Source organism: Trichechus manatus, unplaced genomic scaffold (genome assembly GCF_000243295.1).
Source record: "Trichechus manatus latirostris isolate Lorelei unplaced genomic scaffold, TriManLat1.0 scaffold00165, whole genome shotgun sequence".
In the NCBI taxonomy this organism is placed as follows: domain Eukaryota; kingdom Metazoa; phylum Chordata; class Mammalia; order Sirenia; family Trichechidae; genus Trichechus; species Trichechus manatus.
The window spans coordinates 3,257,543-3,272,965 of record NW_004444101.1 but is presented as its reverse complement, the minus strand read 5'-3'; the positions used below and the strand labels follow the sequence as shown (position 1 = coordinate 3,272,965).

The window sequence follows — 15,423 nt, the reverse complement described above, 5'->3', positions numbered from 1 at the left end:
CTCACACTACCTGATTTTAGAACCTGTTATACTGCCAAGGTAGTCAAAACAGCCTGGTACTGGGACAACAACAGATACATAGACCAATGGAACAGGATTGAGAATCCAGACATAAATTCATCCACCTAAGAGCAGCTGATATTTGGCAAAGGCCCAAAGTCCATTAATTGGGGAAAATACAAGTCCCTTTAACAAGTGGTGCTGTCATAACTGGATATCGATCAGCAAAAAAAAAAAAAAAGAAAAGAAACAAGACCCATACCTCACACCATGCACAAAAACTAACTCAAAATGGATCAAAGACCTAAATATAACATCAAAAATGATAAAGATCATGGAAGAAAAAACAGGGACAATGCTCAGAGTCCTAATACACGGCATAAACAGAATGCAGAACATTACTAACAATGCACAAGCACCAGAAGAGAGACTAGATAACTGGGAGCTCCTAAAAATCAAACACTTCTGCTCATCAAAAGAGTTCACCGAAAGACTAAAAAGACAACCTACAGACTGGGAAAAAGTTTTGGTGACAACAAGTCTGATCAGTGTCTGATCTCTAAAATCTACAAGATACTGCAAAACCTTGACAATAAAAAGACAAACAACCCAATTAAAAAATGGGCAAAGGATATGAACAGGCACTTCACCCAAGAAGACATTCAGGCGGCTACCAGATACATGACGGAAATGCTCATGATCATTAGCCATTAGAGAAATGCAAATCAAAACTACAATGAGATACCATCTCACCCCGACAAGACTAGCATTAATCAAAAAAACACCAAATAATAAATGTTGGAGAGGTTGTAGAAAGACTGGAACATTTATACATTATTGGTGGGAATGTAAAATGATACAACCACTTTGGAAATGAATTTGGCACTTCCTTAAAAAGCCAGAAATAGAAGTACCATATGATCCAGCAATCCCACTCCTTGGAGTATATCCTAGAGAAATGAGCTGTCACACGAATAGATGTATGCACACCCATGTTCATTGGAGCACTGTTCACGATAGCAAAAAGATGGAAACAACCTAGGTGCCCATCAACGGATGAATGGATAAATTATGCTATATTCACACAATGGAATACTACACAACAGTAAAGAACAGTGATAAATCTGCGAAACATCTCATAACATGGATGAATCTGGAAGGCATCATGCTAAGTGAAATTAGTCAGTTGCAAAAGGACAAATATTGTGTAAGACCACTATTATAAGAACTCAGGAAAAGGTTTAAACACAGAGGAAAACGTTCTTTGATGGTTACGAGGGTGGGGAGGGAGGGAGAGGGGTATTCACTAACTAGAGAGTAGATAAGAATTATCTTAGGTAGAGGGAAGGACAACACACACTACAGGGGAAGTCAGCACAACTGGACTAAACCAAAAGCTAAGACGTTTCCTGAACACAACCAAACACTTTGAGGGACAGAGTAGCAGGGGCGGGGGTCTGGGGACCATAGTTTCAGGGGACATCTAGGTCAATTGGCATAACAAAGTTTATTAAGAAAATGTTATGCATCCCATCTTGGTGAGTGGCATCTGGGGTACTAAAAACTAGCTAGTGGCCATCTAAGATGCATCAATTGGTCCCAACTCTCCTGGAGCAAAGGAGAATGAAGAACACTAGAGACATAAGGAAAGTATTAGCCCAAGAGACAGAAAGGGCCACATAAACCAGAGACTTCATCAGCCTGAGACCAGAACTAGATGGTGTCCAGGTACCACCAGTGACCGCCCTGACAGGGAACACAACAGAGAGTCCCTGATGGAGCAACAGAAAGGTGGGGTGCATAACTCAAATTCTAGTAAGAAGACCAGATTTAATGGTCTGACTGAGCCTGGAGGAACCCCAGAAGACATGATCCCTGGACTCTCTGTTAGCCCAAACCTAAAACCATTCCCAAAGCCAACTCTTCAGACATAGATTAGACTGGACGTAAAATGATACTCGTGAAGAGAGTGCTTCTTAGCTCAAGTAGATACATGAGACTAAATGGGCATCTCCTGTCCGGAGGTGAGATGAGAAGGCAGAAGGGAGCAGGAGCTGGCTGAATGCACATGGGAAATCAGGGGTGGAAAGGAGGAATGTGCTGTCACAGTATATGGAGAGCAACTAGGGTCACAAAGCAGTGTGTGTATAAACTTTTGTATGAGAGACTAACATGAACTGTAAACTTTGACTTAAAGCTCTATTTAAAAAACAGAAAGAAAATGCTGTTCATGAGAATAGGGAGCTGAGAGGGTTCAGCGAATCTTCCTGCTTTTCCTCTAGCCCCGCGGTCCTGCTGTCCTGATTCATGGGAAGCACGTACATGCAGACGTGTGTAGCTATGTGTGTCTCTGTGCGTGTCTGTGGGTGTGTGCTCACGTCTGTGCACGTGCCTGTGTGCACGGACATGTGTCCTGTGTGGGTGCTCACACGTCTGCATATGCCCGTGTGCGCCGACATGTGTCTTTGTGCTCAGTCTGTGGGGGACACCTGCGTTTTGACTCAGACTCAGCCATGTGCTCCCTGGGGGCCGAGTAAGTCACTGGCCCCTCACAGCACTGTGAGCTCATCCCCAAAGTGGCGCCTCGTCCCACGCTGGCCCTGGTGGTGATTGGGCTCTGGGGTGTGAAGCCCCAGCCTGGTGCTGGCCCACAGCCAGTGCCGGGGGGTGCAGTCTCCCCCAGCCCCTCGGGGTGCACAGCGGTGAGGGGCCTCAGTCATGGCAGCAACTGCGTGCAGACAGGCAGCAGGCCATGCGGGGAGGCCCCTTCGCTTCAGACCCTTGGAACGTGCCCTGATTCACTCCCATTGCTCTGACCATTGACCTCAGAGGTTGATGTCCATGTCTCTTCCTACTTTTGATCAGATACCATCTTGTTCTGACATTCTCCCTGTCTAACTGAAGGGCGAAGGACATTCCCCCCCAGATACAGACACCAGAGAGCCTAGTCACATCCACAATTACAGGTCGGCTTCTGGACCCTCAGCCTGGCGCAGCCGTGTCAGCTGGGAGTGTCCCGCTGTCTGTCCTGGCCGGCGCCTCGCGGCCAGCCCCACTATCCTCTCCCCAGCAGAGACTAAGCCTCTCCCGCCCTCTGAAAGCGAAGTATGCCAATGCAGGAATGGTGTAGACACTGATGCTTCCTTGGCGATGTTGGTGCCGCCGAGGACGGAGCGGCCCAATGCGGCAGAGTCCAGTGCAGAGAGCGAGACGTGCAGATGTGGCTAGATGGGTGCCCCAGAGCTCGCGCCTTCCAGCGGTCTTCAGTTGGGTGGGCCCTGCTTGGGGCACCTCCTAGTCGAGCTGCAGGTTCTCGGGGGCAGGGCCGGGAGGGAGTGGGGGCATCTGCCCTGAGCATCACTCTCCCTTCCCGCTCCCGGGCCCCCCACCCGGTACCAGCTGTTAAGAAGAACCTTCCTCTCTGAGCTGTTCTTGAAACTCTGTTTTAATCTCCTGCCAAGCGTGGATAGGATGATACCTTATCAAGTGAACTTTTGAAAGCCTAAATAGCCTCTTTGAAAAGGAAAATTGTTTCAGGGTTTTTTTTTTTTTATTGATTTTAATGTAAAATAACACTTTGAAGTTTACAATTTATGGTCCCCGGGCATCAGCTGGCCAAGAAGGGTTACAGGCTCGCTTTCCCCTTTCTTCCGTGCCCCCTCCTTCATTTGGGCCCCTCGAGACCGTCCCCCTTCCCAGCAGCACCTTGTGAAGCCAGCCCATAGCCAGCCACATTGCGTTTTCAGGGGATCAAGCCCACAATGAAGAAAAGATAAGAAAATTGCCCCTAATGAAGTCCAGAAGCAGCAGGCACTTTCTCCCCGGGCTCAGAGACTCACAGTGGAGAAGGGGCCTTAATTCAACCCAGTCCTCACACCAGACGTCTGCTTTGAAGTCCCCGAGCAAGGCTGGCGGTGCCGAGCCATGCGAGCCATGTGGGGCCTGGCCAGACGCGCTCCTTAACCCCTCACTCACCTGCTCCTGAGAACTGAGCAGTCTCCTGTCGCATCATGGGGACGGGGTGGGGGTTTCTCTCTCTTCCATTGAGATGGGGTGGGGATTTCTTACTCTCACAGTAGAATCTGGATTTAAATACGATATTCAAAAGTTGATTACGAGACCGTGGTTCAGTGGTAGAATTCTCGCGTTCTGTGTGGGAGACTTGGGTTTGATTCCCAGCCAATCCAACTTCTGCACAGCCACCACCCATCTGTCAGTGGAGGCTTATGTGTTGCTGTGATGCTGGGCAGGTTTCAGTGGAGCTTCCAGACTAAGACAGACTAGGAAGAAAGGCCTGGTGATCTACTTTAAAAAATCAGCCAGTAAACACCCTATGGATCACAACGGTCTGATCCGCAGCCAATCCCAGGGACGGTGTGGGACCAGGCGGCCTATCCTGCTATTGTGCACCCTAGGGGGGTGGGCTGGCGGCCAGGGTGGAGCTCCGGGGCACGCAGACCTGCAATTCCCTAGCCCCCTACGTTGCCAAGTTCAGAGCAAACTTGCAGACGGAGCTGGAAGCAAATGCGGGAGGGGTGTGGGTGCAGAAGTCCCCAAGATGCAGCAGTTGGCGATGGTGGGAGTGTGTCATGACAGCATCAAGGAGCCCCAAGGGTGGGGGTTAGTGGGTTTTCTGGGGTGCTGACAGTGAGCGAGGCAGGGGCAGCAGAGGGCATGAGTCCCTGTGAGGGTATGGACCGCGGTCAATGAGTGACGGTAAGTAGCAGGGGCCAGGAGGGAGCCCCCGGTGAGGGCTGGTAAGCTGAGCAGAGACCAGAGAACATTCTAGAGGCTCCACCCCGGGCCCACGGGGAGGAGGGCTGCAGGAAGGCAGGGGTAGTACACTGTCTCTCCTGAGCCCCACCTCTGAGCCAGGTTCCGGAACTCTCTGGAACAGAATGGTGTCTTCCTGACGGCCCCTCCTTAAGCCCTGTATGGGGCCATGCCAGCGAGGAACACCCTGTCTTGTCTCTGGGATACCTGCCACTTGGTCGCCCGCGTCTCCACCTCTGAGCAGATGAACAGTGTCTGCTGACTGGGAAACTCCAAGCCCGCCTCCTTGGCCTCAGGTGACCCTGCAGAAAGTCAGAGGTGACCCTGGGACAAGACTCACCTTGGAGGGATAAGTTGAGAGAAGGCCGACAGCAAATATGTAGATTTTATTCGTTTAAAAGAATTTGATTCTGGAAATACACCTGACGGTTTCCTTTTGTCCTTGAGACACCTGCTCTAGCGCCCTGTCCTCGTCCTTGCCCACGTCTCACCGAGCGTAAAACATAGCAGCTTCCTGCGCCTCCTGTCAGCGAGGTCCTAGATGTGATCCTGACTCAGGTTGCTAGGAGGCAGACTTGGGGGAGCCATTGGGGTGCCTCCCTCGGCCCTGATTTTCACAGGTGAAGAAACCAAGTCCTTGGAGGCGAGGACACGTGTCTGGGGGCGTCTTCCCGAGTGCTCAGCAGCGCCTCGTACACAGCGTCTTTCGGGTTTTCTAGTCATCGTTAGCTGCCGTGAGGTTGGCCTCTGCCCCATGGTGGTGTACGGACACATGAAGGAGACATTGCCCAGTCCTGGGCCGTCTTCATCATGGTTGGTATGGTTGAGCCCGTTGCCGTGACCACTGTGGCAGACCGTGTCATGGAGAATCTTGCTCACCCTCGCTAGCCTTCCACTTCACCAAACATGGTGTCCTTATGCAGCCATCGGTCCCTCCTGATGGCACATCCAAAATAAGCTAGTCAGAGTCTCAGACAATATTCTGCGATCCATAGGGTTTTCGATGGCTAATTTTCAGAAGTAGATCTCCAGGCCTTTTTTCCTAGTCTTAGTGTGGAAGCTCTGCTGAAACCTGTCCACCGTGGGTGACCCTGCTGGTATTTGAAATATCAGTAGCATAGTTTCCAGCATCACAGCAACATGCAAGCCCCCACAGTATGACAGACTGACAGATGGGTGGTGGTCTCAGTGCCATTTCGGGTTTTCTTAGCTTTGGCCAGCGTTTGGAATTACAACCCAGAGCACGCCAAACCCAGGGACAGAAGTGATCACTGTGTGACCACTTACAGTAGTGGATGTTGATGTGCCCTGGGCCGCGGGGCAGGGCCACATGCTATGTTCTGCACGGGTCTGCTGGACACGCTGCCGCGAGGGACTTTCTTGGTGTTGGCTTCTTTTAATGATGTTAAGGTTTTTTTCCTTGGGGGGATCAGAAATCAGATCGCTCAGCAGTCTTCAAAGCAGGGGAATAAAGCCCCCCCACAGCACTCACTTCCCAGTGGCAGCTGGGCTCTTTGTGGACGAGATGGTGTCGCAGAAAATGTCTGGTTTTCTCTGGAAACATTCTTGGCTTTAAAATCCATGAAGAAGAGATTTCTGTGACGAGAACTTCACTAAGATAATTGAGAAAGGGTGTCCTGGCACAGCGACCGCAGCGGAAAGCCAGCGGCGGGGGGTGGGGTGCAGACTCACAGTGCCGCTGCCTGCCGGGGTCCACAGCCCCCAAGGGAAACCCCACGTCCGCCGCCCGCCGGGGTCCACAGCCCCCCGGAGGGCACCCCACATCTGCCGCCTGCTGGGTCCACAGCACCATGGGGGCATGCCATGTCTGCCACCTGCTGGGGTCCATAGCCCCCCAGAGGACACCCCATGTCTGCCACCTGCCAGGTCCACAGCCCCACGGAGGGCACCCCACGTCTGCCGCCTGCCAGGGTCCACAACCGCATGGAGGACGCTCTACATCCACTGGCTGGAGGGCCATCTCTGACGGCTCCACGCTGTGCCATGCCCACACATGAGCACACGTGACTCCCCGGCCTCAGACGCCCTCCCCCTCCTGCCATCAACAAGACTTCAACTGGAGCCTCAGCTGCGTGAAGCTCCGTGTGCGCTCTGTGTTTGTGCTGGAGAGTCCTTGTGGGCATGAGGAAACATTCACATTGGGGGCCAGTGTCCTGCATTAAGGAGCACCCCGAAAGTCGTGTGCACAGGGCCTCCAGAAGGGGTCAGCAAACCACCAAACCAAACCAAACCCACCGCTGTTGGGGCAACCTAGGGTTTCCAAGGACCAACTGGTGGATTCGAGCTGCCGACGTTTTCGTTAGCAGCCATAGCTCTTAACCACTGTGCGCCAGGGCCAACCATAGCCCGCAGCCAAATCCAGCCAGCCACTTGTTTTTGGTAAATAAAGATTTATTAACCCTCAGTGAGATGGCTTGACACAGTGGCTGCAACAATGGGCTTCAACACAGCGACGGTTATGAGGATGGGGCAGGACTGGACAGTGTTTCGTTCTGTCGTACACGGAGTCGCTATGAGTCAGAACCGACTCAATGGCACCTAACAACAAAGTTTTATCAGAGCACAGCCACGCTGCTCTGTTTATGTCCTCTCTGGCTGCGTCTGTACCACGGTGGCAGAGTGGCATGGTGACAGGCTGTGTGGCATGTTCATTCTCGGGCCCTGCTCTAGCCATGCACCCTGTCCCTCAGGCACCTACCTGCTGGTCCCCAAAGTGCAGACAGTCCTTATGGTGACCCTTCGGCTGCCGCACGGGTTTGCAAAACAGTGATGTGAGCTGGGTGCAGCATCAGAAGAAAGAAAAACACAGCGAGATGTTCCGAAGCCAGCCTGGCTCGCTGTGACCCCCATCTTGAGGTTCCAGAAAAGTGTTTCTCAGCTGGCGTGGAATGGTGTGTGTCCCTGGTGACGAACTGCTGTCCCCCTCCGCCAGGCAAACGCGGGGGTCGCAGTTCCACCCCTCCCCCAGCCGGGGGTGCCAGAGCCTCAGCAGCAGTGGTGGGCGTTGATTGAGAACCAAAAGCTTGGATTACACGTGGAACTGCCGAGGTCATCCTGCAACACATACTCAGCTGATGACAGAAGTGTGTGCTTGTAGACCTGCCTAAGTGACTTAGATGTAAACTGCCCGTGGCTGTTTTGTGTTAAGAAGCGTTTTCCCACTTTTCAAGTAGAGTATCCTCTTTTCCTGAGCTCAATTAACCACCGAGCTTCTCAGTAGGTGTTGGGGTTTTTAACCTGCAGGCTCCTCTCTGATTCTCTTACGGTGGAAACCGCCCGGCTCCTGTCTGCTTGGGTGGCCTGTGGGCGGGAGCCAGGAGTGCAGGAGCCGGGAAGGCTGGGCCCCGAGGGAGCTCAGAACCAGGGGCAGCCACCCCACCCCACGCCCCCCACCCAATGCAGGTTGCTGCAGCCGATGTGGCGAGGGTACAGCCTGCCTCCAGAATGTGCAAAAGGCAGCGCTCTCCAGAAAGACCCCAGGCCACAGTTTTCCCACACCTGTTATGGGGGGCTGGGGGGCAGTGGTTTGGGCTTTTAAAGTATCTGTGAAATCAGCCATGATCAGGGTTCATTCTTTCTCAGTAAATGTGAGCGTCCACTCGCAGCCTGCTAACCTGGAGGGGGACGTGGGCGGGTAGTGTGAGTGCCACGAAGAACCTGGGTATCTCCGTGGTGGTTGCGACGCGCCCCTGGCCGACCCTGACCTCCCCGAGGCCGCGCCCGTGGCCGACGCTGACCTCCCCGAGGCCGGGCCCGTGGCCGACCCTGACCTCCCCGAGGCTGCGCCCGTGGCCGACGCTGACCTCCCCGAGGCTGCGCCCGTGGCCGACTGCACACCCTTCTCTCTGCAGGACGGTCGTCATGCCGGTTGCTGCTGAGTTCTCCCCGGACGTGGTGCTGGTGTCGTCAGGCTTTGACGCGGTGGAGGGTCACCCCACGCCCCTTGGAGGCTACAACCTCTCCGCCAAATGTAAGTCAGGTCGCAGATTGCCTGACGCAGGGCCGCCACAGCATGCCCCGCTGCCACCTGTGCTCTGGGACACGTCCTCCTGGTCCCGGTCCCCTTCCAGTGGTAACACGCAGACTCTCCCTTTCGTTTGCACTAAAGCCTAGCGGTGCGGCCGGCAGTGGGTCGCCGTCCCCAGGGCACTGGTGAGCACAGGGCCTGCAGGCCACAGAGCCTTGGACATACTGGCCCTGGTCCTGTGTGCCACGAGGTTGGCCCTGAGGGCTGGAGGCCGGGCACTCGGCGCTGTGGGCTGGGATACGGGTGGCGAGGCCCGTCCCAGTCCGAGGGCTGCCGTGCTCCTTACGAGGCTGCTCCTGCTCCCTCCGGCTGCCCCGCACTGACAGCAAGGGCAGGTCCCCACACCCGTGAAGAGAGAATAGCTGCAGTCAGCCTGCTTCTGAGGGCCACGCCCCTAATGCAGGAGAGCACAGCCTGTAGAATGCAGTGGGGGTGTGCATGCATGCGTGTGAGCGTGCACATGTGTGTGCACAGGCGTGTGTGAGGGCGCATGTGTGAGCATGTGTATGTACACAACCATGCGTGTGTACGTGAGCACACATTTGCATGTGTGAGCATACGTGTGTACGCTAGCATATGTGCATATATGTATGTATGGCCATGTGTGTGTACACAAGCATATGTGTACGTGTGTGAGAGCATACATGTGTGCATATGTGTGAGCATACGTGCATGCACACAAGAATGTGCGTGCATGTGTGCAGAGCACATTAGATGGCAGAGCCCCATGGAAGGCTGTTGCCATACCCTCGAGGCTGGGGCCGCTCTGGGAAGCTGGAGGGCTGGTGGCTGCGGGCTGGGTGTCAGGGTGTCTTACCCACGCCTGCCCCATCTGTCCCTCCATGATCTCTGCGAGAACTGAGCTGTCCCTCCTGACTTTCCTTCAGACCCCCAGGTGCGGCCGTTGGCTGCATTGTGGATTCAGGGCGCCGCACCCCTGACTTCTGCTCTCCCAGACCCCAGAGGGGAGCAGAGCTGAAGCTCCTGGGTGCGTTCATTAAGGTGACGCCCGGCTTCCATGACGGCTGCTGTCTGACCACAGGTGCCCAGCATGGTGTCAGCCTCTCAAAGCGCTTTGATCCTGAACAGGCAACAGCACTGCCCCTGCCCCCACTTGCATTTCCCTCTCCCGCTGCAGGTTTCGGGTACCTGACGAAGCAGCTGATGGGCCTGGCTGGCGGCCGCATCGTGCTGGCCCTGGAAGGCGGCCACGACCTGACGGCCATCTGTGACGCCTCGGAAGCCTGCGTTTCTGCCCTTCTGGGGAACGAGGTACAGGATCTGTCTATGTGTGTGTCTGCTGGGGAATGAGGTACAGGGACCTGTCTGTGTGTCTGCTGGGGAACGAGGTACAGGACCCATCTACGTGTGTGTCTGCTGGGGAACGAGGTACGGGACCCATCTGTGTGTGTCTGCTGGGGAGCGAGGTATGGGACCCATCTGTGTGTGTCTGCTGGGGAGCGAGGTACGGGACCCATCTACGTGTGTGTCTGCTGGGGAGCGAGGTACGGGACCCATCTACGTGTGTGTCTGCTGGGGAACAAGGTACGGGACCCATTTATATGTGTGTCTGCTGGGGAGTGAGGTACAGGACCCATCTATGTGTGTGTCTGCTGGGGAGCAAGGTACAGGGACCTGTCTGTGTGTCTGCTGGGGAACGAGGTACAGGACCCGTCTGTGTGTGTGTCTGCTGGGGAACAGGGTACGGGGACCTGTGTGTGTCTGCTGGGGAACAAGGTACAGGGACCTGTCTGTGTGTCTGCTAGGGAACGAGGTACAGGACCCATCTGTCTGTGTGTCTGCTGGGGAACGAGGTATAGGAACCATCTGTCTGTGTGTCTGCTGGGGAAAGAGATACAGGACCCGTCTGTGTGTGTGTCTGCTGGGGAAGGAGGTACAGGACCCCCATCTATCTGTGTGTCTGCTGGGGAATGAGGTATGGGACCTGTCTGTGTGTGTGTCTGCTGGGGAACAAGGTACAGGACCCATCTGTCTGTGTGTGTCTGCTGGGGAATGAGGTACGGGACCTGTCTGTGTGTGTCTGCTGGGGAACAAGGTACAGGACCCGTCTGTGTGTGTGTCTGCTGGGGACTGAGGTACGGGGACCCATCTATCTACGTGTCTTCTTGGGAAGGAAGTACAGGACCCGTTGGGGTGTGTGTGTCTGCTGGGGAACAAGGTACAGGACCCGTCTGTGTGTGTGTTTGCTGGGGAATGAGGTATGGGGACCCGTTTGTGTGTGTGTGTGTATCCTGGGGAGCGAGGTACAGGACCCGTCTGTGTGTGTGTGTGCTGGGGAACAGGGTATGGGACCCGTCTGTGTGTTTTGTCTGCTGGGGAGGGAAGTACGGGGACCTGTCTGTGTGTATCTGCTAGGGAACGAGGTAGGGGGACCCAGCCTCAGGGGCTGTGGGGCCAGGGTCCTGCCTGCTTCAGACCCATGGAAACTCTGTATGATCTGTTGAGTGGTCTGCACTCCCACTTAGTGGGGCTGCTCTGAACTTGGCAGAACAATGTGGTGACCCCAGAGAGGGGGAGGGGAACACGGTGGAGATCCTGTTTCACAGGCGCTGGCCTTCCATGACCTCATCTCCTTTATGTCTCGGTCACATCAAGAATGTCGTGATTCTGTAATCTCCAGCTGGGACCTGGAGTTTTTGGGATTCTGTAATCTCTCCACATCCTCCTCATGGACATTGGTGTCTTGTAGATGTTTCAGGGTGGGCTGTGGTTAACTCAAAGCAAATGGGGGGCCCGGCACAAGAGACTGTGGGGCGCAGGCCTGCTCACACCGCTGCTGGTGTGCACAGCTCCCTGTCTGGCTCCCCGTCTGCCGGCCCGTGCCCATGGAACACACCAGGCCAGGGTCAGCGCTGTGGGCCCAGGTACCACAGGACAAAGTTAGGCAGACCTGTGGCGTGAGTGCCTGCCTGAGAGGGCCCGGATAGGGAGACAGGGCCACGGTGCTCAGGGGGGCAGAGCGGAGGTGGGATTCTTGTATTCCACCCCGTGTGACACGGTGCCTCCCCGCCTGTGGTGACGGGGAGGAGGTGCTGCCGGCAACACTGTCATATCCAACTCGTGGAATGTCCAGAGTACGTGGCACCAAACTGACTTGTACCTTCCGTTTGGATTTCAAAACAGGCTCCTTCTGGAATCTTCATCCATCCAGAGGCCTTTGCATGTGGGGTCTCGTGTCTACCTCCTGGCCCCGTCGGGTGCACATTCCCCCGTGTTGCCCCATGGCGTACCTTTCTGTCTCCGGCTGCTGGCTGTGGGGTTGACTTCTAGGCGCTAGGAGGGACCCAGCCAGGGAGAGGGAGGCATGAGGGCCTAGGGCCTATCCACGTGGCCGAGCAGCAGCAGGGAGGGAGGTGCGAGGCTCCACATCCCAGGCCTTGGGCAGCCGGCCCTGGGCTGCTGGGAGACACAGCATCCTGGTCGGGGGCTCTCCCCTCACCCCGTCCTCGGGGATGCAGCCTTCCCTCCCCGACGGACGAAATGGGGCTTTCTCGGATTCAAGGCACATAAAGATGTTCGTGGGAATGGGGGTCAGTGTCCACACCGTAGGGGGCTTGTAAGAGCAGACGTGTGCTCCCTCCCCTTTCCAGAGGCTGGGAGGCTGGGTCCAGGGTGTTAGCAGGCCGTGCTGTCTCAGGAGGCTCTAGGGAAAGGCCCTTGCTCGTCTCCCAGCTTCAGGTGGCCACAGGCTCTCCCTGGCTGTGTATGCATCTCCACATGGTGTCCTTCCTCTGTCTGTCTGTCTCCTCTGTAAGGACACCCTACCCTGGAATGACCTCATGTTAAATGGTGACGTCTTCAAAGCCCCTATTTCTAACAAGGGCACAGTCACAGGGGCAGAGTTCGGGCTTGAGCGTTCCTTTCTGGGGACACAGTTCAGCCCATAACGGCTCGCACACCTCTGTGTCCTGTGTCACAGATGTGTGATAACTGGGTGTTTGGGGTGTCCACTGTCCCAGACCCACACTCACGTCCACCAGACAATGTGCAGTTGCCCAACGGTTGACAACAAACCTACAGACCGTCCTCTCACGTGGCCCCCCACCCCGTGTGAGGGTTGGCACCCCTGTCCCAAGAACTCGCTGTCCGTGTCAAGGATCAGACAGGCGGTGGACAGGAACAGCATGGTGTGGGGTCAGGTCCCAGGGGCTCTGTCCAGCCCGGCGAGGGGGCGAGGTGGACGTCTGGGAGACGCACGTGTCTGGAGGGGGCCGGCAGGTGGCACATGTTCCGGGACGCAGTCTGGGGGCGACAGGGAGGCCTGGGCGGGCTCCGTGAGCGGCTGCACAGACACTGAGCTCAGATGCGGGAGGGCCCAGACTGCGCAGACTCAGGGCAAGGGATGGCCCCTCAGTTGGTCACTCGGCCTGGAGCTTCTAGACCCGGGACTCACTGCGTTCTGGCCACTGTGAGCGGTGCTGGCAGCTGATGGGGACATGGAGCAGGTCTGAGCAGGGATTTGGGGCGGGGCACGGGGCAGCTCTGTCTTCTCCCGAGCATCTCTGCTTGGAAGAGGCTGTTCATTTCACCAGTCACACGCCGCTCAAGATGGAGGCGGCCTTCCTGCCACCAGCCAGCTGGTTAGTGATGGTCTGAATCTTCCCGAACAAGATGCCAGTCTGCTTGTGAAGTGCCCACAGCATCTCGCCTGTCCTTTCCACTATGAAACAATCCTTTCCCCCTTTTTGCCGTCGTTCAAAGACAACCGATTGATATATTTGAACGTTTTAGAGCTCTTGGATGCTTCCAGCTAGTTTTTTTTTTTAAGTAACAGCAGAGAACTTTGCTTTCAGCTGGGGCCCGTCCTCACTCCTGGTGCCTGTTAGCGCTTCTAAGGAGAAAACCTTTTACTTAAGCACAGCAAAAAGCAGGAGGCACAGGTTTTAGCAAGATCTTTTTAAAAATCTGTTTTAATGCAAGAGAGTTGGCCTGGGCCCGCTCCTCTGCCCGCCACCCTTTGATGATGGTGACATACAGCGTGTTGGACAGTCTGGCAGGCGCTCGCGGGTGGCCAGCCGTGGACCGCGGCGTGGCAGGAGCCCTGCTGGCCGCAGGCTGAGCGAGGGCTGGGGGCGGAAGGCACGGCCCCTGAGGGGTCTCCCTGCCCAGGCGGAGACTGAAGCTCCTTTAGATCCACGAGCGCCTGAACGTCCCCGTGGCTCCCAAGAGCCGTGTCGTTGACTGATTCCCTGTAAACGTGCTGCCCCCCAAATACCCCTGCTCTTTCCTGCCTCGGATGCCACCCCAGCGACAACAGCATTGTCTGTGGGGCCGATTCTCCTTTACCGTGTGGAGCTGCGGGGCTGGGCGCCGCTGCTTCCTCCAGCCGACTCTACTTGTAGATCAGTGGGGCGTCCGCGGACGGTTGAGTGACACTGGAGTGCTGAATTCAAAGAAAGGGTTCGTTTGCGAGTGTGTCTCTTTCCTTATGTTCATATACTTTGTGAAGGGTGCAGGTGTGAGAAACCGCTGAGTGATGGAGAAGAACAGGTGTGTGTGGGGTACATGCGTGTGTGACACAGAGTCTGAGGGCCAGTCCCTGCTTCTAGTGTCTCTCTTCCCCTCCCCTCACTGCCTTCCCTGCTCCCTGTCTCAGTGTCTCTGTCTCTCCGCCTCTGTCTTTCCCTCTTTGCCTGTTTCTCACTCTGTCTCTTCCTGTGTCTCTCTGTCTCTCTCATTCTCCCTCTCATTCATTCTGTCTCTCCCTCTCTCCCTGCCTCTGTGTCTCTCCCTGTCTGTCGCTCTGTCTCTGTCTCGCTCTCTCTTATCTCTCTGTCTCTGTCCCTATCTCTCTGTCTGTGTCCCTCTCTCACATGCACACGCGCGCGCCGACTGAGGTGACTGTGACCTGTTCCCATTTGCGTGTAGCCGCTTGCTGGGGGTGCAGGGTTCCCGTTCGTGTTTTGGAGTATAGGGCAGTAGCATCACCTTCTCCTGGCCAGCAGAGGTGTTTGTCCAGGGCCCCTTCCCCTTGAGAGGTGGAGGGCATGAGTCCTTGCCAAGCTCCTATGGTCAGGGTCACGTTGGGGTGCGGAAGGACTGGGATGCACGCAGCCATGCTGGTGGCATCATCTGGCCCTGGGTCCCCGTAAAGAGCAAGGGCCTGAGTCCCCCAGCGCCTCTCAGCCTGGGGCAGCCACAGGAACTGAGAGCTGGTTTGCTGAACTCAGGGTTGCCCGCAAAGCCCCAGGCTGCGTCCCTCGCCTGCTTGCCCAGTGGGTTCCAGTACATTCCACACTGACCGCAAGCTCTCAGTATGGGGCGCGTCAGCAAGAAGACAGCTGTGTTCTGAGCACTCATGTTTCTTTTCAATACCTCATTCTGGTCCAGAGAAGACCACGGCAGCTTACAGAAATTGGGACCGGGTGCAATGAGGTGGAGAAGGGGGAGGTGGGAGAAAGGAGAGGTGCGGAGGGGAGAGGTGGGGAGGGGAGAGGTGGAGAGGGGCGAGGTGGAGAAGGGCGAGGTGGGGAGGGGCTAGGTGGAGAGGGGCGAGGTGGGGAGGGGCGAGGTGGAGAAGGGCGAGGTGGAGAAGGGCGAGGTGGAGAAGGACGAGGTGGAGAAGGACGAGGTGGGGAGGG

The 15,423-nt window shown here is 55.8% G+C and overlaps 1 protein-coding gene across 1 annotated transcript in view; it reads left to right on the top strand.

Annotated features, from left to right (window-relative positions):
- HDAC4 (histone deacetylase 4) overlaps positions 1 to 15,423 on the top strand; it is a 285,280-nt gene that overhangs the window by 259,879 nt on the left and 9,978 nt on the right. The window contains exons 21-22 of the mRNA XM_023740851.1: positions 8,646 to 8,764; positions 9,960 to 10,093. Coding sequence (XP_023596619.1) covers positions 8,646 to 8,764; positions 9,960 to 10,093 — 253 coding nt within the window. The remainder of the gene's footprint in view (positions 1 to 8,645; positions 8,765 to 9,959; positions 10,094 to 15,423) is intronic.